Genomic DNA, 25,541 nt, shown 5'->3' with positions numbered 1-25,541 from the left:
ACAAGAACGTTTCCAAACATTTCTTTGACCTCCGCATAATACACCCAGCTCCTTGTGAGGAGCGAAGCCCCGTTCCATCCTCGGAGCTTCGAGGTACCATTTCCCAGCGCCCCTCGCGGGACCACTGGGCCCCCACCCCGGCCGGGAGCGAGTCCGCGGGTGTCTGGGGCCAATTGTTCTGGAGAACCACATTACCCAGAAGCCTCTGCGCCTTGCTTGGTGGCACTCTTAAAAGCGCGCGGAAGGCGACTGGGCGGGACTTCCGGTGTCTTCCCCGCGGCGGACATTTTGTCCGCTCTCGGTGGGCCGCTCGGACTAGAACCTCGGGATCGCTGGTTCGGCCCGGAGTGACGGAAGCGGGAGGACACGGGAGGAGACTCTGTGCTCGCCGCAGGGAGGCTCGGCGGTGGCAGCGCCCGCGAAGGCTCCGCTGCCCGCGACGGCGGCGCGCGGGTCCCGACCTGGGACTCCTCACGGCCCCGTATGGTCCTCCAGATTGTGATGGCGGCCGCGGTTGGTGGATCCGGCCTAGGTGGGTACTTTGTTCCCCGGACCTTGACGCGTTTCGTCCCTGCGCTCGGAATCACAAAGCCTCGAACGAAGGGTGTCAGTTGAGGCGGTTGCGGCCCCGCCTCCAGTGCTCTGGGCCGCGGGGGCCCGCTGTGGGAGGAGCCCCCGTTTGTCACCGCCGTCGAAGTGGTCCTGGCCGAGCGACCGGCGCGCGCAGAGGCTCGGAGGGGCGATGAGCCGCGAGGGCCGGGGAAAGTGGGGCCGTCATGTTTGCAGGGGGGGTAGCGGGCGAGCGGAAGCCTTGCGTGGACTGGCCGGGGGAGCCGCGGAGCAGCGTGAGGCGATCTGGGCTCCGGGGGGCGGGACGAGCCCGGGGGCGGGGGGGCCGGTGAGGAGCCTCGGACTCCGGGAGTGTTGTGGCGGCTGGAGAGGTTGCAGGTGGAGACGTGGTTGGCAGGGTTTCCTCAGCGTCGGATGTCGGATGACGGCTGCTCTGAAAGTAGGAGTCAGGGGCTGTCCCAGGTCCGTGTCCGGTTTTTCTCCCCGGAGGTCCGAGAGAGTGCGGCAGAGAGCTGCCCCGCAGGAGTCGGGAGTTGCGCTCGGGACGTGGCAAAGCCGAGGCGCCTCGCAGGGGAGGTGTCCCACGGGCATCTGGGGAGGGGGCTGGGGTGGAGACCACTGAGGGATGAGGCCTCGGGTCGGGAGGCCAGATTCGGGGGAAGAAGATTCAGGATGTGTTTGTCGTGTGTGGTCCTTGGGGTGAGAGATCGGAGGGCAGGGAGGAGGGGGTGGACGCCCTCATTCCCTCCAGGGAGAGTCCCTGCTGGAGGAGGAGAGGGCCGGAGGGTGTGAGGAGCCTGGCCTGGGATGCAGGGGCAGGTGAGAGGCGCTCCAGATTGGCCGGTGTGTGGACCCAGCAAAGGTTCTGCGCGTGGAGCAGGGGAGAGTCAGCCGGGCGGGGGGAGCCGCCGTAGCCCAGTCCAGGGCGCTGGTGCACCAGCTCCCCAGCTGTTCAGGTAAGGAGAGACCGTGGACGTCTTAGAGGGGCGGTCCGCACACTCCGCAGAGGAGGGTATACCAGTAGGCCGGTTTGGTGAAGGGACACGGGTACACCCGGCTCGCAGGAGCAAGTGGGCGAAGATTAACGTGTGTAGCTGTAAGTGTATACTGATGCCCAGTGACGGGTCAAAGCGCCTGCCTCTGTCTGATTATGATGGAAAGTCTTAAGTATCACGTTTTCTGAAAAGCTGAAAAAGAAATCCCCAATTTAAAAATCCCATCACTTCATTTGCACCAAAACCATTTGGATAAAAAGCCAATTCAGAGATCTTTGATCTGTGTTAACGTGTGTGACCCAAACAGCAGCCCTGTTTAGGTGGGTACCACTACTGTCTGCTTTACCGGTGAGGACGTGGTGACACCGGTCTTTGTTCGCACAGCTGGGCGGAGGCGGCACTAAGGTCTTAGTATCTGAGGTGAGACATTCAGAAATCGTGGGCGCGGAAGGGCAGGGCAGGGGTTACAGGGGTTCAGTCCGTGGTGCCCCATGTGGTGGCCTGCCGTCCTCAGCCCCCTCTTCCCTCTTACTGCCAGGTTGCTTTGAGGGTGGGAGCACTTAGGATCTCTGCATAGGTGAGTCCTCGGTCCTCGGTCCTCAGTCAGTGCACTTGCCCACGGTCTTGGTAACCCAGTATGGCAAATGCTGGTGTCTTAGCAATGTTCACCTCCCTTGTATTTGCCTTTGGGTGTGGGGATGCTGGTGTCACTAACGGTCTGTACCTTGAATTTGGTGCAGTGGGATGAAGTGTGGAACGGTGTCCAGGTATAGGAACAAGCTTGGGCAAAAACATCCCTGGAGGCTGAACTGCGAGTGCTCAGGGAGCCTCAGGTCTCCGTTATGTTTGGTGTGATCAGCGAGCAGGGGACAGAATTCAGCTCTGGAACAGCAGCCTGTGGAGCTAGGCTTCTGTTTTGGGAGTGGTGGGAGCCGTGGAAGGTTTAGAGCAGAGGAGTGATCCGATTGGTCTTCACAGGCTTTCCCTGGCTGCACAGTGAAGAAGATTGGGGTGAGGAAAGAAGACTGTTGATGGCTGGACTAGATTGGTGGTTCTGGAGGGGAGGGACGGGTGCTGGATTCTGGGTTTGTTTTTTGTGTCTCTTTAAGTAGGGCCAACCGGACTTTCTGATGTGGATGGTGAGAGAAGGGAGAGGACTCAGGGATGACCTCACAGCTCCCACAGTTTTTGGCGTGAGAAGGTATAAGGATGGAAAAATTCTCAATTGAGACAGCGAAGTTGGTGGTGGGAGTAACTTCTGGAAATAATATCAGGAGTTGGGCTTTGACCACGTTGAGTCTGTAGCGTCTAAAGACATCTGAGTGGAGGTTTCAGGTGGGCAGCTGGACGCACACGTTTGGATTTCACAGGAGGGATCCAAGTCCACAAAGTGGCAGCCAGTATATGGATTAGAGTAGAGCTGCGTGTCAGATTTATAGAGAGAATCTTTTTGTCACAGTGGCAGTACCATTAAGGGTCTGGAGGGGGGTGGACACGGCAGAGAGGGAGTCACTTAAGAGACAGAGGGAGTGTAGTGTCCATGGTGGGGGAGATAATAGGGTCTGGCGGGGTGCGGGGAGTCTTCCAGAGAGGGGAGACATGAGATGAGTGCTGGGGCGTAGCAGTAACAGAGATGAGATGAAAGTGAGGCCAAAGCAGGCACCCGTTTCCTTTCCTGGGTGCTCCCCAGGCTTTCGTGGTGACCTGTAGTGGGACCTAGGGAGTTTCTGCCAAGCTCAGAGGTAGATTAGCTCAGAGGCTGATTGGGTCAGCTGGCAGAGTGACTGTGCTTGGGGTACAAGGCCGGTGGGTGCGGACTCTGAATGAGAACGTAGTGTCGAGTGTTAAGCCCGACTGCTGAGGATATGGCATCCTTGGTATGTAACGGCAAAGTGGGAAGGGGCTGGGCTTATCTGATGTCTGTATGTGGTTCCGGATTGCTGAAGTTGAATCAAAGAATAGCGCCAGGAAGGGAGCATTTAAAAGCTGGGTTTAGAGATACACGGCACTGGGAACCATCAGCTGGAGCCAGATGTGATCTTGGCTGCAATAACCAAGAATTCTGTGGATGCCGTGTGCACATTTGCACGTGGGAGGTGCCTGTGTTGTGGGTATCCGTAGACCTGAGGGAGGTGTGGTCTAAAGAGTGATGTGTACTGGAGATGGAATCTGAGTTCATAGCCTGGGGGCTTTAGAGGAGAATTCTGAGCTCACATTTGTATGTAAGAGGCGTGATCTCCGGACCAGGGGAACTGGCTGGCAGAAGTGTCTGTTTGTCCCCCACCTGTTGTTCTGGGCTGGACAAAAGGATTACTAGGAAATGAGGAACGAGTGAGCCGGCACCGATCACACAAGGGCCTGGTCTCCTGTCTGAGTTGGGGAGCTGAGGAGGGAAGTGAAGGTGTGGTGGATAGACCAGGAGTCCTGGGGAGAGCTGCTGCCCCCGTGTTCAGTTATTGATGTCAATCAGGGTCATGTGACTTTGAAGGATGCGCTTGTGTGTTTCTCTTGGGAAGAGTGGCCCAGAGACTTGAGTCACACGGTCTTCCTGGGTAAGGCCCCACATACCCCAGTTTTCTGGGCCGTGCTCTACTCTTTTCCCTCAGAGGTTGCCATTTTCTTCCCAAAGCTGCTGTGGGCACTGCCATTTTCCCTCAGTAACACAGGTTTTCTGGGTGCCAGGGTTCAGCTGTGTGAACTGCCTCCTTCAGTCCCTGTGGTCAGTCCCGTGGACTACCCTGCTTGCCGTTTTCCTGGCTGTATGTGGCTCTGTCCACATTTGTGATAACCTCTGTGCTCCAGATTCTACCCTTTCCTATAATTGGCATTTCCTTGGGCCTACCTGTGTCATGAATTGTCATCATGGCCACTGCCTGTGGGGCCCATGGTGCTGATCTGCAAGACATTTCTGGTGTTCATTTTGCAATATTTAATTGTCCTTCAATCTCTTGTGGGCAGGCTGCTCTGGGCCACTGCTTTCCTACTTGCCCTGTCTTTCCTCTACGACTTGTTTCTTCCAGATTTTTTGTGGTTGCTGAACATAGCAGGGGAAAGAACTCTGAGTGCCTGACTGAGAGGTCATGACTCTAGCCATGGCTGGAGGGACGTGGACAGGCCCTGGTGAGTGGGAGCGTGGGGAGGGAGCTTCAGGGCTGGCTTCAAATAGCACCAGAAACCTGTCCTGGGCACCACTTCTGTTTGGTGCCCAGGTTATAAACCACACCTATTTCTATCTTTTTCTCCTCGTTCTGGACACTTATTTATATCGTTTCTGTCCAGACCTCCAACCCAGGGCTGTCCACGCCCACTCACCAGTGCTCTCTGCTGTTCTTTCTGCAGTGCCGTCCTGTGTTGGACAATGCTGATGTGTCTGAGACACACATCTGTTCTTAAATTGTTTTTGAACACAAGTTGCTCATTTTAAATCAGATTTTCCTGGGCCTAGACATACATTTCTGTGTAGTGCCCACCAATAGCTAAGGCCCTTCAAAAGTCATCTGCAGAGGAGTAAATTGGATATCCTACTTGCTGGTTCTCCCTGACCTACACCCCGTCCTTGGGTCTTTGTCCCTTGTGAAGGCTTCCTCATTCTGTGACCCTTTGAGGCCCAGCATTGCACAGCAGCTTTTTCTTTAACCTGATCCCACATCTGCTGTCCTACCGACACCCCCGTGGGCTAAATACTAGACACGTTTGTGATGGGGTTGCCCCTTCTCCAAAGTCCCCATTCACTTAAAGAGCATTTTTCTGCCCGCAGGTTATTGGTGCGCGGCGAAAGATGAAGAGGCACCTTCTGAGCAGACCGTTTCTTTAGGAGTCTCCCATGATAGCATTTCCAAGGCAGGTTCATCAACCCAGATGGCTCACCCTTGTGACATTTGTGGCCCCATCGTGAAAGACCTCTTACACCTGCATGAACACCAGGAAATATGCCAAGGACTGAAACCTTACACCTGCGGGGCGTGTGGGAGACGGTTCTTGTTCAGTGCAAACTTTCACCAGCATCAGAAGCAGTACAGTGTAGAGAAACCTGTCAGAAGAGACAGAGGCAAGACCTCATCTGGGAAGAACTGTAGGGTTTGTGAAGAACCTCACCTGTCGGGAAAGCCCTTTCTGTGTGAGGAGCAGTGGAGCCTCCAGGCCAGTCTGGGCAGTCACCAGCGACAGGCCACCCACAGCAAGAGGAAGAGGAGGACTGGGAGCGGGGAGGCCTCTCACAGCGGACAGATGCAGTACAGCTGCAGCGAATGCGGGAAGGCCTTCAACCGCAAAGACACGCTTGTCCAGCACCAGAGAATCCACACCGGAGAAAGGCCCTACGAGTGCAGCGAATGCGGGAAGGCCTTCAGCCGCAAAGCCACACTTATCCAGCACCAGAGAATCCACACCGGAGAAAGGCCTTACGAGTGCAAAGAATGTGGGAAAGCCTTTAGCCGCAAAGACAATCTTACTCAGCACAAAAGAATTCACACCGGAGAAATGCCTTACAAGTGTAGCGAGTGTGGAAAATACTTTAGCCATCACTCCAACCTCATCGTACACCAGAGAGTTCACAATGGAGCGAGGCCTTATAAGTGTAACAACTGTGGGAAAGTCTTCAGACACAAATCCACACTTGTTCAGCATGAGAGCATCCATACTGGAGAAAACCCTTACGTTTGCAGTGATTGTGGGAAATCCTTTGGCCACAAGTACACCCTCATTAAACACCAGAGAATTCACACTGAGGCAAGGCCTTTTGAGTGCATCGACTGTGGGAAATTCTTTAGTAGAAGCTCTGACTTTATTGCACACCAGAGAGTTCACACAGGGGAAAGGCCATTTGTGTGCAGCAAATGTGGGAAAGATTTCATCAGAACATCCCACCTTGTTAGGCACCAAAAAGTTCACACTGGAGAAAGGCCATACGAGTGCAACGAATGTGGGAAAGCCTATAGTTTAAGCTCCCACCTCATTCGGCACCAGAAGGTTCACACTGCAGGACGGCTTTAGGAGTGCTTTCGACACAACAGGACTTGTGTGGAGAGGGGCTTTGTGATTGCCCTTGGAGAGGAAGACGCCAGTCAGATGTTGAACCTCATGTATCTGAACATTAGCACTGGGGAGAGACCTTAAGGATGCCAGGTACAGGGACACTTTCATGGGTTGCGTTGCACTTGCAGACCTGCTCAGGTTCCTTGCCAAATTTGCCACTCAATGTCTGTGGCAGAAACCATCTCAGTTCTACCACCTTCGTTTCTGTATGTCCTCAGGGACACCTCCAGTCTCTGGAGGAAATTATGAGAATCCTGAATTGAATGGGGTTCCTCATTCCCTCCCCACTGACTGGTAAAGGTGTGGACCTCACCCATCTTTAGCCAAGAGGACCTGAGCTGTGTTCTGGAGGCTTACAGAAGAGCTTTACTTTCTTCATGGACATTGTTGGCCTCATGTGGTACATGTGACACATTTTTCTCCGAGTCACCCCACCTGGAGAACCACTTGTCTTCTGTTGCTCTGGTCTCTGTGATAATAAAGACATTATTTAAACCATCGTTAATCTTGGACGTTCTTTTTACTGTTTGGATTGGTTTGCAGACAGTAGGCCCTGCCAAACGGAAGCGGTAAACGGTGCTTGTGGGGGCCTCCAGCTTCAGGTACCTCAAATGGAAGAGCAGGCTGGCACAGAACCACTCTCAGTCCAGTTCTGGTGTTGCTGACACAAGCTTTTTAGGTGAGAGGTCAGGGGTTTGTGGGCCTGATTTTGTCTGGATTTCAGCGTAATTTGAGGGTGGTGTTGAGGAAGGTTGGGGCAGCCTTCACGGTGTTTGGGAGCGGCGTGGATTGAATGTGTCTTATTTCCAGCATAGGTGCCACGTTTCCCAGCACTGCTAGGGGAAGCTGTTTCTGAGGACCTGCCAAGTTCCCGCTGCCCTGAAGGTCAGAATCTGATCTGCTGCCCAAGTCTCTGGCTGCAAGACCTACCATCCCAGGAAGGAAACAAAAATAAATTTCTCCCTGGGTGTGAATAATTGGAATTGCGGAGACTGCAGCAAGTGGGAGTGGATGTGCCCATTTTAAAAACGTCCACAAACATTCCAATCACTGTGACTGTATGAGATCGGGATGCGTGGAAATTCTTAGGATCTCCAGGGCTGTGTCACTCTCTGACCAAGGTCAGTGGCAGAGCAAAGAATGTAAAGTTTACCTTGATACTTGTACCTCCCTGGCTCTTTACCCAGTGTCTTTGCCGCATGGGCAAGAACTGGCACAGACATTGTGGTCCAAAGTTGTAGTTTTTGTGACCAGCCAGAGCTTCTGGGGACTCCCTTGCAAACAGCCTTCACTGCTTGCCAGTTTTCCTTAGTGCTGAGGAAGAGGCTCTCTTCACAGGGCATTTGGAGAGGGAGGGTAGAGTCACTATATTGGTGCTCGATCTGGTGTTCCAGTAGAAGCACAAGACCCGGATGTTAGTGGAATCATTTTTTATAGTTTCATTAGGTATAGTCCACATGCAGTATACTGCACACACTTAAAGCGTACCGTTTGGTAAGCCTTAACATATGCACAAACCTGAGGATCACCCAGCCATGTTCTTGGACATACCTACCCCCCAGAGTTACCTCATGCCCCTTCCTAATACTTCCCGTGTCTTCCCTAGGCAACCGTTGATTTACTTCCAGTATGGATAAATGTGTCTTTTCTAGATTCTTCTTTATAGTGGAACCTTAGAAGTTTGTTATCATCTGCTGTCTTCCATGCAGCCTTATTTTAAGAATCACTCCTGTTGTGTGTATAAATAGCTCGTTCTCTTCATTGCTGAGTAATGCTCTGATGGGATATACTGCAGTTTATCCCTTTATCTTAATTGCCTTTTGTTTTTTCCCCCCAAATTCTGAGTATTCAAAACAAAGCTCCTGCAAATGTTAATATAAAGTCTTTATATGGACATTTTGAGCTGAGGAAATTTCTAAACACGTTGTTGAATGTGCGGCCTTGTCTCTTACCATTTATGGTAAAATGTAATAGGGAAGAGATAAATGTAGGGAAGAACTATTAAACAGAAAAGACCCAAGATTTGATGATTTGGGAAATTCTTATCCTGTCTTAGTTGCAAAAGACATTGAAAGGAAGTGACTCATGGTGAGAAAAGCATGTTCTGGAGAACTAGCCACAGGTGTTGCTGTACAACCTTTTGTAAGATCTCAGCAAGATCAGAAGAACAGTATGCGGGCACATGACATTTCTTTGAAGAGATTGTGACTAAGCAGGCCCCTCTGCAACCCGAGAGCACCTAAGAAGCTTAAAGGCATCCCACGGCCAGCTCAGCAAAAGTCAAAAATAGATAACGGGATCATTCAGGGGGGAAGTCTGTGGACCAACCTCTTGTGTAATGGAATCAATCTCTGGTAGATACAGAAGAGCCACAAAGCTCTCAAGAAATTCATTCTAGTAGAAATAACGTGGGATCTCACATGAAACTGGCTAAGCAAATTTCTAAACTGTAAACCTTTGTTACCTGTGATGGGAAAGGAGGACTCCGAGGGCAGAGTAGAACCCAGGGTGGGGAGCTGTGAGCCCAGTGGCCAGAGGCCTGAACCACAGAATATATTCCCAGGCCTTGGTACCTAATGTAGTTTGCTAAACTTGATTTCAGATTTTCTTGGGACTTGTGGCTTTTACTTATTTTTTCATTTTCTCCCGTTTTGAAACAATGCGTATACTGTTATCCTAGGTCCATTCCACCATTTTATTTTTGGAGCAGTTACCTTGTTTTCTAATTTTACAGATCCACAGATGGAGAGGATTTGAGCCCCGGGGTGGATTATATCCAAACCCTCACCCATACCTGATTTAGACAATTTAGATGATGAGATTTGGGTGTTAGACTTGATACTGTAATAGAATGAGACTTTTTGTGATCTTGGGATGGGCATAATATATTTTGCAAGTAGGACACATAACGAATCTGAGGACCAGACAGTGAACTGTAGTGGGTGGAATCACTGCTCCCCAAAATGTCCATGCCCTAATCCCCAGAACCTGGGAACGTTCCTGCAGATGGCCAATGGGACTTCGCGTGTGTAATGTAATGCAGTTTTTGGTGAGACTTGACCAGGTGGGCTCAATGTAATCACACGAGTCTTTGAAAATGGAACCTTTCCCAGCTGCAGGGAGACAGAGGCAGACGGAAGAGTCGGGGCTGTATAAGGCCCTTTGACGGCCCATTGCTGGTTCTGAGAAAAAAGCTAGGAGCCAAGTTGAGCATCACACATCTGATAGCCAGCGTCTTCAGTCTTGATTCAGTAAGATCAGGCCAGGGTATTGAGTCACAGAAAGAGCTCTTTGAAGAAATTATATGACTTTGCAGATCTCAACACAACCAGAAAGCACCTTGGACGCTTAGGGATCTGTTCCACAACCACATGGAACTAAATTCTGCCAACAGCCCACACAAGCAGGAATCTGATTTCCCAGAGCCTCCAGAAAGGAACACAACCTGCCAACTTCCAGGCACAGCTGGAGCCCCAGGGCCTGGGGGAGAACCCGGCCAGTGCACTGCATTAGAGGTATGCATGCCAGGGTGGGACTTGCCTGCGGAAAGGCTTTGGTTCAGAGAGGAAGGAAGCCGGAGCCTCTAAGTGCCAAACTGCTGGCTTAGGGGTGGGGTGTCAGGTGGGCACCCTGCCAGAGGCCAGGGAGAGCTCTGGTCTAACTGGCTGTACCTCTCTGGGCTCTCTGGCCTCCAGGTGTACGGCCCCCCACCCCCTCCCCCGCAATCCCTAGCAGTCCAGCTCTGGGGCTCTCCATGTGCCTTATTGGCCCAGCCTGGAAATTCCCCTCTCGCCTAATGGCTTCTTGGCAGCAGCGTTGACTCCTTGGCCCTCCTGCACTTTCGAGACGCGCAGCCCCGGTGGCTGCCCTGGCCCTGTTCTGCACCCTTGGCAGCCTGCTCCCTCCGTGGCCCAGCCTCCAGGCCGGCTCCTGCCCCACTGTCCCCACACTACTCCCACCTTCCCCCTGCGTCCCTAAGGCTGCTTCCCTCACCTGCTCCTGCACCTACTGTCTACTGCACCCTGGTGTCTATAACCCACCTTCTACCACCTGGTCTTGAGTTTGGCTGGGTGCTGTAGGCCCCTGTGCCATCCCTGGCACCTCAAGGTTTTAGCTTTTCTCTGCCTCCCGAGCCTGCTGCAAAATCACTCCCTCTCCCTCACCCTATGCCACAGAGGAAACCCTGAAATAAGTGTAGTTCTATTAGATCTGGGTGAGAGGAAGTGGTCCAAAGGATCCAGAAAGTTGTGGACCTCCTCTGGGTGGTGAGATCATTCTGAGGTTTGAGGGAAACCCTGGGGTTTGCAGTACCAATGTGAACAAGAGGGCTGCTTCCCATTCGAGGGTAATAGGGGCTTTTTCCATCACAGGTGTACCTAAATCAGGGTATTTTACTGGGCACCTATAAGTGGTTCCCTAGGAATAAGTGAAGATCCATCCTCTGGTTAGATACTCAAGTCTTTCCATCAGAAAGACTGTTCTCACATGGTGACAATTTCATTCTCTGATTTTCAGGTGTTTTTTGTTTTTGTTTTTGTTTTTTTCCTGCCTGGCAAAGACTCTCATTTATTTTCTTTCCTGTTTTCTGGTCAATTTCTCTGGTCTTTGTTTCCGGCTGTTCAGCGAATCTTAAAGAATTCTTCCAGAAATTCAGGGTAGCCACTGGGACACTGCTTCCCAGTAGGGAAACTGGAGTGGAGCCCTTTGATTTCCCTCCCTTAGAGCCTGGAGACAAAAATCAGGGTACAAGACTAATGTGACTAGAATTTAGTTATGAAAGGGTAGGAGCTAGAGTTGGGAGGTACAGGGAAAGAGGAGAGGCAAAGAATTGAGGAGAGATCCACTGAAACTGTTGACTGTGTCCAGATCTATACAAGTGCAAGAGTAAACTATGTGAGGTTTAGGAAAGCACCCCTAGAAGGCAGTATACTGAATAATTCTTGCAGCTCCTGGAGGGCGGGGAATCATTTATGTTCTCATCTGCCAGCATGGAAACATCCATTATACAGTGTACAGAACAACAGGTAGAATCCTCAGAAGTATATCACCTAGATAGTGAGACTTAGTTAAACACAGACTAAATTTTGCTCTGGACTCACACTGAAAAGAATTAAAAGCAAACATTCGAAGGAAAAACAGCTACCAAGTACTTTTAGTGAAAGCCATGACAAAATTTGAGACTATTTAAAGGGACACAAGCAAATGCAACACTTGCCAATGTAACGTTTATCTTGTCTGGCACCCAGTAAATTTATCATGCACACAAAGGAGCAGGAATGTAAGACATATAGCATATTAGCATAAGAAGAAAATAGAAACAAACACCAAAAGTGACTGAAATGATAAAACTAGACAAATATTTTGAAGAGCTTTTATAAATATACTGCATTTGTTGTTGGAAGCATAGGAAAACCAATAACTTGATTAAAAGAGAAATAGATTAAAAACATACAAAAATAGATCTATGGAATTTATGGGGAATATATCTAACAAAAAATACACTGCATGGTATGAAAATCAGATAAGATATTGAAGAAGAAAAGATCAGTGAGTTTAAAGATGTAGTTATAGAAATTATGCAAAATGAACCAAATAGAAAGGAAAAAAATGAACAAACAGCAAAAGTGACTTGTAGAAAAATATCAGGTGGTCTAATACACTATATTTGGTATACTAGAAGCAGGAGTATACCAGGGAGGGAAGGAAGGGAGGGAGGGGGGTGGGGGAGAGAGAGAGAGAGAGAAAGAAACGAAGGGAGGAAGGAAGGAAAGGAAAAACAAACAAACTGAGTCATGCCTCTATAAAACTAAAAAACCAGAGATTGGTTTTTATGCCAGTACCACACTGTTTTAATTACTACCACTTTGTAGTATAACTTGAAATCTGGAATTGTGATGCCTCCAGTTTTGTTTTTCAAGATTGCTTTGGCTATGCAAGGTCTTTTGTGGGTCCATACAAATTTTAGGATTGTTTGTTCTAGCTTTGTGAAAAATGTTATTGGTGTTTTGATAAGGATTGCAGTAAATGTGTAGATTGGTTTGGGTAGTGTAGACATTTTAACGATATTTGTTCTTCTAACCCACAAGCATGGAATGTCTTTACATTTCTTTTCATCGTCTTGAATTTCTTTCATCAGTGTTTTATAGTTTTCAGAGTACAGATCTTTCACCTGTTTGGTTAGGTTTATTCCTAGATATATTATTGGTTCCGGTGCAATTGTAAATGGTATTGTTTTCTTAATTTCACTTTTTGCTGTTTTATTATTAGTGTATAGGAATGCAGCAGATTGCTGTACATTGATTTTGTATCCTGCAACTTTACTGAATTCATTTTTCAGCTCTAGTAGTTTTTTGGTGGAGTCTTTAAGGTTTTGTATATACAGTATCATGTCATCTGCAAATAGTGAAAGTTTTACTTCTTCCTTACCAATTTGGATATCTTTTATTTATTTTTGTTGTCTGATTGTTGTGCCTAGGACTTCTAGGACTATGTTGAATAAAAGTGGTGAAAGTGGACATCCCTGTCTTGTTCCTGACTTTAGGGGAAAATCTCTCAGTTTTTCACCATTGAGTACAATGTTGTCTGTGGTTTTTTTCCATATAAGGCTTTTATTATGTTGAGATATGTTCCCTGTAGATCTACTTTACAGAGGGTTTTTTTTTTTAAATCATCAGTGGATGTTGTAGTTTGTCAGATATTTTTTCTGCATTTATTGAGATGATCACATGGTTTTTATTCTTCCTCTTATTGATGTGACATACCACGTTGATTGTTTTGTGAATATTGAACCACCCTTGCATCCCAGAAATAAATCCAACTTGATCATGGTGTGTGCTTTTTAAAAATATATTGTTGGATTTGGTTTGCTAATATTTTGTTGAAGATTTTTGCATCTATGTTTATGAGAAATATTGGTCTGTAGTTCTCTCTCTCTTTCTCTTTTTTTTTTGTGGTATCTTTATCTGGCTTTGGTATCAGGGTGATACTGGCTTCATAGAATGAATCTGGAATTTTTCCTTCTTGTATTTATTGGAATCATTTGAGAAGAATTGGTATTAATTCCTCTTTAAATGTTTGATAGAATTCACCTGTGAAGCCATCTCTCCTAGGCAGCATATAGATGGGTTTTGTTTTTTTATCCAGTCCGTCACCCTATGTCTTTTGATTGGAGCATTTAGTCCATTTACATTCAAAGTAATTATTGATAGATATATATTTATTGCTATTTTGTTACTTGTTTTGTGGTTGTTCCTATAGATTTTCTCTGATCCTTTCTTTTCTTGCTCTTTCATGGTTTGTTGGCTTTCTTTAGGGATATACTTGGAATTCTTTATTCTTTGCATATCTATTACTGCTTTTGATTTGTGGTTACCATTATATTGGTGTAAAACATCTTATTCATATAGCAGTCTATATTAAGCTGATAATCACTTAAACCATTCTTTACTCCTCTCCTCATATTTTGGGTATATCAGCTCATATTTTACATCCTTTTATTTTATAGATCCGTGGACTGATTTTTACAGAAATATTTATTTTTACTGCTTTTGTGTTAAAAAAATACTCTTATTTTTTACTCTTCATACTCTTATTTATGGTCCTCCCTTCCACTCAGAGTCCCTTTAAAATTGCTTGTAGGTCTAGTTTAGAGGTTATGATCTTTGGTTTTTGTTCAAACTCTTTATCTCTCCTTCTATTCTAAATGATAGTTTTGCTGGATAGAGTATTCTTGGCTTAGATTTTTCCCTTTCAGCACTTTGAATATATCATGCCACTCCCTTCTAGCCTATGAAGTTTCTGCTGAAAAATCCTCTGATAGCTTTATTGGATTTCCCTTGCATGTAACTATCTTCTTTTCTGACTGCTTTAAAAATTTTTTTTCTTTATTGCTACTGGTGACAAAACACAAGAAACAACAGGCATTGACAAGGATGTGGAGAAAAAGGAACACTCCTGCACTGCTGGTGGGAATGCAAATTGGTGCAGCTACTGTGGAAAGCAGTGTGAAGTTCCTCAAAAAATGAAAAATAGAACTACTGTAAAATCCAGGAATCACACTACTGGATGAAAGAGTACACTTACCATGATGAAAAAAATTCAATGATTACAAAATATATCCGAAGCTAGGAAGAGGCAAGGAAGGAATCTTCCCCAGAGCTTTCAGAAGAAACATGGCCTTACTAACATCTTGATTTCAGGCTTCTAGCCTCCAGAACAGTGATAGAATAAATTGCTGTGATAGAATAAATTCTAGCCTCCAGAACTGTGATAGAATAAATTGATGAACTTGTTTCATCAACCGTAGGAAACTAACACATCAACCAACTTGGTCTAATTGATATTTAGAGAGTCTTTCTCCAACAACAGCAGAACATATTTTAAGGTCCACAAAGGATGTTCATCAAAATAGACCATAGCCCATAAAATAAATTGCAATAAATGTAGAATGATTAAAATCATGAAACTATATACTCTGACCATACGGGAATTCAACCAAGACTTCATAAAAGAATACTCTGAAAAAAGCCCCCACATATCTGGAAATTAAAGAAAACATTGATAAACGATGTTTGGGTCAAAAAAGAAACCACAAGAAAAAGTAGATAATATTTTGAACCAAGTGAAATGAAACCCAATATTTCAAGATTTACTATCACTGAGATTAGAAGAAAATGTATATGTATGTGTGTGTATATATATATATATATATATATGTATATATATGTGTATATATATTTATATGTATATATATGTGTATATATATATGTGTATATATATGTGTATATATATATGTATATATATGTGTATATATATGTATATATATGTGTATACATATACGTATATATATATATATATATTTTTTTTTTTTTTTTTTTTTTCAGTGCAAAAATGTGGTCTTATTAAAGCACAGGGACAGGATCCATGGGCAGAAAGCTGCATTGGGTTTGTGAAGAACAACTGATCAAGTACTCATTTTGTAAATTAAAAAGATAAGTAAATACTTTCAACATTTAAGTTAGGACACTGTAAATATAAAACAAAAACAAAGTAGACAAAAGAAAATAAATATTAAAGAGCAGAAGTTAATAAAATAGATGATAAAAATAGAGAAAATCAATGAACCCCACAGCTGTCATTTAACTAGATCAATGTAGTTGATAGATCTCTGTGTAGATTGTTAAGAAAAAAAAAAAAAAAAAGACAAATTACCAATATAAGCAATGAAAGATGGTATAGCACTAGATATATTAGAGATATTAAGAAGATTATACATGATATTTTAAATAACTCCAACAGCTCTATGAAAACTAGAAATTGACAAAAAAGAAAAACTTTCTTGAAATACTTCAACTACTCATGGTCACTGAAGAAATGAGTAATCTGAAATGCCCTCTATTATAGACATTGAACTGGTAGTTTTAAATTTTTCCACCATAATTTCATGCCAATATGGCTTCACTAGTGAGTTCTTTTAAATATTTAAGAAATAATTCCAATTCTACTAAAATTATTAAAAAAAAAAAAAAGGATGGAACTCTTCCCAACTAGTTTTATGATTTTAACTTTAACTTGATACCAAAACCAGGTAATACTATGAATAGAAAACTGCTGGGGTGCCTGGGTGGCTCAGTCGGTTAAGCAACCGATTCTTGGTTTTCAGCTCATGTCATGATCTCATGGTTTCATGAGTTCGAGCCCCACTTTGGGCTCCGTGCTGGCAGTGAGTCTGCTTGGGATTCTCTGTCTCCCTCTCTCTCTGCCCCTCCCCCACTTGCACTGTCTCTGTCTCTCAAAATAAATAAATAAAATAAAATTTTAAAACAAAAATAAAAAATACTTGAAAGAAAGCTGCAGACCAACACCATACAGACACTGATGCAAAACATCCTTAAAATTTTAGGAAATAGGATATAATGATGATACATAGATATAAATTACATTACAACTCTTGTGAGGTAATATATATATATATCTCTATATATATCTATATATATATATCTCACTATAGTTGTAATACACACACACACACACACATATACACGTGTATATACATATATAAAAATATTTCCTAAGTAAATGGAAACTATCTCATAATGTCGATACAATGATCAAAATGAGAAAATTTAATGTTGATCCAATAGTATTATGTGTTTCAAAGATGATATTAAAATGTCAATTATCCTATTTTTTCAAGTCCAGAATGCAATCCACTACCATTAATTATATTTTTTTCTCATTTTACTTTAGATAGATAGACAGATTTATCCTAGAAATTAAAAAGAAAAAAAACAACAAGATTTTCAGGCATTATTTAAATGATTACTATTATTTACCATGATTATTACTGTCATTATTATTCACATTGCTTACTATGATTAAACATTCCCTAGAGCTGATGAAGAATCAAATGCAAAATTATGAAAGCAAAACAATTCTAATAAAAATCAACAAAGTACACTGAAAGACACACCCATATCACATTGCTCCCCAGTGAAGAGAAAAGGAAGATTGAGAAATAGCCAGGAAGGAAAGATAGATGACCTAAAAAGGAATGTCCTTAAACAGAGAATAAAATTTTAAAAGAAATAATGGAAAATAGGGGAGAATCACATAATGTTTTGAAGATGTAGAAATAAAATTACTGGCAACTCAGGGTTGCATATCATTTTCAATAATCCTACAAGAGCGGGACCATCATGAAAATATATGCAAATAAACACTCAGCGTCTTACTACCAGCAATGCTATCAAAATGGATTTCTAACTTTGTACTTGAGAAAGAAAAGTTATCCTGGACAAGAATGGGATGTGCAAATGAATAAAAGCATTTGAAATAAAAGCATTCTAAAGCTTTGAAGAGTTTGGGGAAAGGGACTAAATAATTTTATTTTTTAAAGATTTAATTTTTGGGGGGGCGCCTGGGTGGCTCAGTCGGTTAAGCGTCTGACTTCGGCTCAGGTCATGATCTCGCGGTTTGTGCGTTGGAACCCCACGTCAGGCTCTGTGCTGACAGCTCAGAGCTTGGAGCCTGCTTCAGATTCTGTGCCCCCCGCTTCCCTTCTCTCTGCCCCTTCCCAGCTCACGTTCTGTCTCTCTCTTAAAAATAAACTTAGGGGCGCCTGGGTGGCGCAGTCGGTTAAACGTCCGACTTCAGCCAGGTCACGATCTCGCGGTCCGTGAGTTCGAGCCCCGCGTCGGGCTCCGGGCTGATGGCTCGGAGCCTGGAGCCTGTTTCCGATTCTGTGTCTCCCTCTCTCTCTGCCCCTCCCCTGTTCATGCTCTGTCTCTCTCTGTCCCAACAATATAAAAAAAAAAAAAAAAAAAAAAAAAAAAAAAAAAGTTGAAAAAAAAAAAACTTAAAAAAAAAGATTTAATTTTTTTAATTTTTATTTATTTTTGAGAGAGAGACAGAGACAGAGTGCGGGCACAGGAGGGGCAGAGAGAGAGGGAGACACAGAATCTAAAGCAGGCTCCAGGCTCCGAGCTGTCAGCACAGGGCCCGACACAGAGCTCAAACCCACAAACTGAGAGATCATGGCCTGAGCCAAAGTCAGAGGCTTAACCGACTGAGCCACCCAGGTGCCCTTATTTTTAAGTAATGTCTGCACCCAATGTGAGGCTCAAACTCATCACCCTGAGATCAAGAGCTGCGCGGTCCACCAACTGAGCCATCCAGGCACCCCAATAATTACTAATTTTAGATTCTGACACAACAGTAATGAAAGTGAAACTCTACAAGGTAACCTCCAAGAAAAGTGAGAAAAGGATCTTCTAGACAAGTGGGGGGTTGTATTAATTTTAAACAACTCAAAGGATAGAAAGAAAAGACAGAGGTACATCAGTTTATGATTATGAAAAAATAAAGTTAGAAATTAACCCAACCCATAAAATTTAAATTTGAAGTAGAATGACTTTTTATTTTAAAAGTCTCTTGTTAGACTTGTATAGATAGGGGCAGACAGGATTTAATTGCTAAAGAAGCCTCACAGGATTCCAAATGACTGAACCCCAACTGCAGTTTGTTGCAAGGAAAAGAATACAATATAGCAAAAACATTTAAGTAAGAGTATCTATTCCAAGCAAGGCCTGCCTCACAGAAAAAGCTAGAGAAGTCAGATGTAGATCCAGTGGTGTTCCCTCTGTAAGTAGCTCTGCATTACTTTACTCTCAGTTCAGGAGCCACTAGTGTAGGCAGGAACACCTGGGAACCAGGGAACTCAAAATGAGGTTTATACACTTCCGGTCCTGGAGGCATGTTCCCTCTGTATAATCAGCCTCAGCACTGGAGAGCCTCAGGCACTCACAGACCCCAGGTGAGAACATATTAGTAAACAATATCAATAAACTTGTGTGAACTGCCCCCATACTCGCCTTGAATTTATAAGTACAAAGCAATACCAACCATCAGTACGTGGCATGCTTTGACCATGAGTCAGTGTTGTGTACTGTTTTCAGCAAAACCGCTCAGGCTAGTTCCAGACCAGCTGGACTGAACTCACAGAACAGTCTACCCCTCTAACCATTGGCCTTTTCATGACCAAGACAATCATTAAAAAAAACCCACATTATTTCAAGTTCCTTTTTTTTTTTTTTTTTTTTTTTTCAGAGCATGGTAGTTTTTATTTCTCCTTCTGATCATATTCTGTGTTTATTTTTTTCTTTTTTCAATATATGAAATTTATTGTCAAATTGGTTTCCATACAACACCCAGTGCTCATCCCAAAAGGTGCCCTCCTCAATACCCATCACCCACCCTGCCCTCCCTCCCACCCCCCATCAACCCTCAGTTTGTTCTCAGTTTTTAACAGTCTCTTATGCTTTGGCTCTCTCCCACTCTAACCTCTTTTTTTTTTTTTTTTTTTTCCTTCCCCTCCCCCATGGGTTTCTGTCAAGTTTCTCAGGATCCACATAAGAGTGAAACCATATGGTATCTGTCTTTCTCTGTATGGCTTATTTCACTTAGCATCACACTCTCCAGTTTCCCTTTTTTTAAAGTAGGCTTCACACCCAGGGTGGGGCATGAACCCACAGCCCCCCAGATCAAGACCTCAGCCGGGAGCAGGAGTGGGTGCCCAACTGACTAAGCCTACCCAGGCACCCCTCAAGATACTTTATTTTTAAAACAGGTCACAGCACTAAGCTTTCGGCCCATTCTGCCGACGCACAAGCTACAAACGCTTGCCCAGCAGCTGAGGGGCATTCTTTAGGGAAGTGAATAAAAATCCATATAAAACAAATATTCACATAGTTTCCATAGGTTCGAACACAGATAAGTGACCCCTCTCCTAGTCTTCCGTATTGGTGCATCCGTGCCAACCCTACTCACAAAGACATTTCAAAACTAGTGCTAATTAAGTGAAACGGTCCCCCCCAAATCCCATAATTCAAGCTAGACTCGAAGTTAACAGCTCCAGGAGCGGCACGCACACGTTAATGCTAGCTTAACGCTAGCGTTGGCGCAGACGGCCAAAGGGGGGGGGGGGGGGGGGGGGGGGCGCGGGGGGCGCTCCATCCTGCTCTCCCAAGCACAGGCCACAGGTCGCAGGCAGACTGCTGGCGTCCTGCTCCTCCACTTCCGGTGGGAAGTCGTGGTTCCGGATTTCCTGCATCAGTTGCCATGTTGACCCGACATCACACGGTAGACAGTTGGCCTCTGGGCCGTTGAAAATAGAAACAGCAGCAAGTGTTAAGCACCCATGTTTTCAAAGAGCGTCCAATCGCTGGCATGCATCTCGGGCAAGTCACAGCAACGGTCCCCATATGCTGCTTGAATAATACTTGTCATCTGGTTTGGGTCTCTTCTGCAAAAGGGGCTTCATGTGTGCATGAGCATAAAGGATGCAATTAAATGATCCGGATACTCCATCATTCATGTAATGCATAAAGATTTGTTCACGCGACTCCTCATCAGAGCGTGTCTGTTCCTTTAACAGGAGGTTTTTTTGTTGTTTTTTTTTGGCAATGATATTAACTGTAAGCATGAAAGCTGATGCAACATCATATATGCTGGGTTCAGCTATGATTCTCATCCTCGAGTCTGATGGGAAATACTTGTTCAGTGCTGGGATGATAACACTGGTGATCTCTTCACATTTAAGCTCAGGTCCAGGAAAGCCACACCAACATCAAGCAGATTCGTGTTGACACCAACCTCAGCTCCCATATCAAAGACACAGTGGGCGTCAGAGATGGCCTGCAGAAGGTCTCAAGGTCGGTACAGCTGCTTCCCACACGGAAGCTGCCACCGATGACGTCAATACTTAGCCCTCTTGCCGGTTCCCAAATAAGCCTGCTGGTTTTGAGTGTGGCAGCAGATTAACACTGAGGGGACAGACTGCTTTGGAATCATCACTGGCAACCCGCAAAACCAACCTTGCCTTTGGATGTTCCCTGGCAACCTTCATCATTCAACTTTACTAATGAAAGTCATCATCGGGACTCCATTACTGGCAGTACACTTAACCTGAGTCACTTGTTTAAAAGGATTTGTCTAGATAATCCTCCCTAGAGCCATCCCGAGACTCTGTACCAATTGTATTTCGGTCTTGCACAAATTCTGTCCCAATGGCAGCTAGCTACATCTTCACCGTGGTTCTGCTATCATTGCATTTGACTTGTGTAAAAGGCCTGAGCTGCCGAAGAGCTTTTAACCACCTCAGATGTTTCTTTAGGATGTCTCCCAGGTCTGTGACAAAGAAGGCATTGTTATCATCAGAAGACGAAACTTCATTAATTTTTTGGTCCAGAATGTCCTTGGCAGTAAAGCCTTCCTCAAGGAAATGGCGGTCAAACTCTGCATTACTAAAGCTGTTCATTGTTTCTTGATGTTCCTATGGAAAACTGAGAGATGGAATTTAAAGAAACTATTGCCAGTTTTTCACAAAGGCAATTCTCTGGAATTCCAAGTCCCACTGAAAATGTGTGTGCCCTCGGTACAGCAGTGGAAATGTTCTGATGAACACAGAATTTCTGTCTTAGAGGGCACAGGCTCCGTGGGCCACGCCCCATGGAGATGTCGCCGCCAAATATGCAGGACTGCCACCCGAGGCGACTCCACAGCTTGGCAGAGGGGAGGATGAGAGGGCTGACCAACCACATAATTGGACAATTAAATGCACAGACTATGCATCATATAATAAACAGTGATTGGTACGGGTTTAAACCAAAGCATCGAATATCACCAGCAAAAGTGTCTTCCATATTTTGTTCCAATTTCATAATTACTTTGGCTGCCTTGGTCTACGTCTGTCTGTACCTTAGAGTATGCATATGTTGAACAGTTAAGAATTGTAACCGATTTATTATTCATCAATTTTAAATCTACAGGCCAATTCTACCTAGAGATAATACCCTGTGAAATGAGAAATAGAAAGCATAACCACATTAGTATGTCCCATATAGTCATAGTCAAATCAAACAAAAACTGTCCTATGAGTTTTGAAAGATACTATTAAGCATGAAGGTGGGGGAATCATAAAGCTAAAGGATGGAAATATCTTTACCAGGTAAATATTTATCAGAATATAGCTGTAATATTTCAAAAAAGAAAAATCCTTCTTTGTTTTTTTTTAGTGTTTTATTTCTTTTTAAGACAGAGACAGAGCATGAGTGGGGATGGGGCAGAGAGAGGGGAAGACAGAATCTGAAGCAGGCTCCAGGTTCTGAGCTGTCAGCACAGAGCCCGACGCAGGGCTCGAACTCACGAACCGTGAGATCATGACCTGGGCCGAAGTCGGACGCTCAACCGACTGAGCCACCCGGGCGCCCGAAAAATCCTTCTTTAAAAGCCATGTCGGGATATGGGGGCACCTGGGTGGCTCAGCGGTTAAGTGTTCGACTCTTGGTTTCAGCTCACGTCATGATCTCACAGCTTCATGGATTCAAGTCCCACATCGGGCTCTGTGCTGGGAGCACGGAGCCTGCTTGGAATTCTCTCTCCTCTTTCTCTGCCCCTCCTCCACTTGTGCTGTCTCTGACTCTCTCAAAATAAATAAACTTAAAAAAAGCTTTTAAAAAAAAGTCATGTCAGGATAGAGATGGTTGCTCTCAAGTCATTAAAGATTCAATTTGCTGTGAAACCATGGTAATAAAATACCTGCATGCAGCCAGACAGTGTCATGTGGGAGCTGCACAGGGGATAAAACTTCCAGGAGGAAATGACCAATCTGAACCCAACCCTGTGGTTGGTCAAATCTCTTGTTTGGTTTGAGCTACCGATGCTGTACTTTTCTTAAAAATTTTTTTAAGGTTTTTTATTTATTTTTGAGACAGAGAGAGACAGAGCATGAACGGGGGAGGGGCAGAGAGAGAGGGAGACACAGAATCGGAAGCAGGCTCCAGGCTTTGAGCCATCAGCCCAGAGCCCGACACGGGGCTCGAACTCACGGACCGCGAGATCGTGACCTGAGCTGAAGTCGGACGCTTAACCGACTGAGCCACCCAGGCGCCCCTGTACTTTTCTTTCACAAGCTGCATTTAAATACTGTCTTCCTCATAAGTGATAGCCCCCACTCACTCTTTGGGCCAATACGATTCCTCTTCTTCCACGTCTCTTACTTTTGTGCAACAGTCTCTCAAGGGTATTTTCTGATATTTCCCTGTTTCCATGCCCCGAGCTCTTATTTCATTTCTGTGGGATCTCGCCCTGTCTGTCCTCTCGCCCTGTCTGACACAGAATCCAAAGCAGGCTCCAGGCTCTGAGCTGTCAGCACAGAGCCCGATGCGGGGCTCAAACCCGCCAACCAGGAAATCATGAACTGAGCTGACTGAACTGAACGCTTAACCGACTGAGCCCCCGGGCATCCCCAGGTGTGACCGCTTTTAATCATCAACCTCATTCCCTCCAAGGTGGCACCCTCACCATCTCACACTCGAACCTTCTAAATGGTTTCTGTGCTTCCAGCCCCTTCCACGTCCATCCCCCACAGAGTGGCTGTGCACCGCTTCCGGTCAAGGCCTTGTACGGGCTGTGGCTTCCCCTGAGGTGCCCACACACTTCAGCGGTGTGGCCCCTCTGACTCGGTCTCTCCACCCTCTCCTCCGAAATGGCCTGGTTTTGGCCGCATCACCCTGCTGGCCCTTCCCTGGACACACCACGTGGGCTCTGGCCTCTCTGGGTGTTTGTGCTGCTTCTTCTGCCTGGAAACAAGGCATACACCTGGCTCAAGCCCTCACGCTCACCTCCGGGTCTTTGTCAGATGTCGTCTGATCCGGGATACCCCTCCCGTCCTATTCTAGTTACAACGGCCGCACATGCCCGCCTCCCTACGGCACTCACCACTCACTCCATATTCATTGTCCACAGCAATGAATGATCACCAAATGACCTGTGTTTGCTTCTCATCCTCAAGCAGAATGTAAACTTTATGAGGGATTCTTTGCCTAGTTGGTTTCCGTGTACATCTTGATGGTTTAGAAAACTACCGGGCGCAGAGGAGTTACACGTGTGTGCTAAACCACACATGTGCTAAACCACACGTGAGTGGTTTGTGGCCTCTGGCAACTTGTCCCTGCTGCTTCCTCTCGCTCGCCTCAAGGCCAGTGTGTGGGTTTCTTAGTGACAAGTGATAATTTTGGAGAATGGAATAAAGACCGTAAAGGCAGGAATCAAGCCTTGTATTCTGCTTCGTTCTCTTCCTTCTCAGACTTCAGGGTCTTCTGCTGACGTCCCATGAACGCCTCATCATCTTTGAGACACCTAAAGTAAGACTTCCCTCTAGTTGTTTCTGTTCACCTCACCCTCTTGGGTAACTTTACTGATAAACATTAAGAGCTGTCAGTGCTGCGCACAAACCACAGATGTTTTTCAGAAATAATCTCAGATCCCTCGGCAGAGACCATCCGCGCAATTACAGATGAAATGATGGTCACTTCCCAGCGAGGAGGTGAGCTCACCGAGTCGAAAACCTTTATCTTAGTGTCTGGATGACCCCTGTCTACACCTGCATGGATCCTGCCCCTGCAGTCACTGGCATCGAACAACAATTTGGTAAGTAGCTGTTCTTTTCAAATAACCGTTAGACTCTTAGAAGGAAGAGAATCCACGTCATCATCTCATATTTATAGTAGGAGCAGTACACGAATGCAACAGTTCTGCCTGCTGGGTTCGGAGTGTGAACACACACGAACAGAGGCAGGAAGGTGGTGTTCTGAGGGATTCCGAGAAACGCTGTTGCCCGTGGCCAGCTCCTCCGAGACTGGCTGGCATCACCGCTCCACCTTCTCTGCGCCCTGAAATCGCTCCCTTGTTGCTGACGAACCCACTGACCCTGAAGATATTTCCTCTAATCTTCTTCTCTGTAGACACATGAAGGGAGATGAGATAATGCTTGTCAGCTCCCACCCCTGGGTAGACGCCTGGCGCCCACTGGTACTTGGTGGTGCTGGCATCTGGTTTCTTCATCTCTGGGAGCCAGGGCCTGATTGGTCCGTAATAGAGCATCTCTGGAATTTCTACCCTCAGCGGACGATAATACACTCCCAGCTCTGTCGTACAGAAATAAGTCTCTTTAAAGGAAAAGTGACTCCAAGACTGCAGTTTTTAAAGGTGCTTTGATATTTCTATTTATTTAGGAATACGTTAACCTGTCTGTGCTCAGAGGGCCTCCCTATCATCAAAGGGGACTCTGGGTGTCCCCCTACCTGTCCAGATGGGTTTATTATTCCAGCATTCAGCATTCTAACCAACTGGGTGCTTTCCCCTCTCCTGAGAGCAGGATGCTTTTATTTTTTTATTGGAGAGAGAGAGAGACAGAGAGACAGAGAGAGGGGCAGAGGGGCAGAGGGAGAGAGAATCTTTTTTTTAAATTGTTTTAATTTTAATTTTTTTAACTTTATTTTTTTTTAATTTACATCTGAATTAGTTAGCATATAGTGCAACAATGATCTCGGGAGTAGATTCCTTAATGCCCCTTACCCATTTAGCCCATCCCCCCTCCCACAC

The 25,541-nt window shown here is 45.6% G+C and overlaps 1 protein-coding gene and 1 pseudogene across 2 annotated transcripts; one reads left to right on the top strand and one right to left on the bottom strand.

The window, feature by feature from the left end:
- Positions 1–262: 262 nt before the first annotated feature.
- Positions 263–7,104, top strand: ZNF134 (zinc finger protein 134). 2 transcript variants are annotated; one of them, XM_049621902.1, is made up of 3 exons: positions 263–532; positions 4,586–4,685; positions 5,323–7,104. In XM_049621902.1, exons 2-3 carry the CDS (start codon positions 4,646–4,648, stop codon positions 6,555–6,557), a joined length of 1,275 nt encoding a protein of 424 aa, XP_049477859.1. In that variant the 5' UTR covers positions 263–532; positions 4,586–4,645; the 3' UTR covers positions 6,558–7,104. The 2 variants fall into 2 exon arrangements, with proteins under 2 accessions (XP_049477859.1, XP_049477858.1); XM_049621901.1 differs by lacking the exon at positions 4,586–4,685.
- A 12,896-nt stretch (positions 7,105–20,000) lies between these two features.
- Positions 20,001–21,506, bottom strand: LOC125916091 (ornithine decarboxylase-like; annotated as a pseudogene).
- Positions 21,507–25,541: the final 4,035 nt, after the last annotated feature.

Source organism: Panthera uncia (assembly GCF_023721935.1).
Source record: "Panthera uncia isolate 11264 chromosome E2 unlocalized genomic scaffold, Puncia_PCG_1.0 HiC_scaffold_19, whole genome shotgun sequence".
Classification (NCBI taxonomy): domain Eukaryota; kingdom Metazoa; phylum Chordata; class Mammalia; order Carnivora; family Felidae; genus Panthera; species Panthera uncia.
The sequence above is the reverse complement of the archived record's forward strand: the minus strand, read 5'-3'. Positions and strand labels throughout refer to the sequence as shown.

Bases quoted from the DNA above. Each gene is read 5' to 3' on its own strand.
- ZNF134 (XM_049621901.1), top strand. From the start codon at position 484: ATGGTCCTCCAGATTGTGATGGCGGCCGCGGTTGGTGGATCCGGCCTA. The intron at 533-5,322 runs GTGGGTACTTTG...TTCTGCCCGCAG, and splicing joins GGTTGGTGGATCCGGCCTAG to GTTATTGGTGCGCGGCGAAA.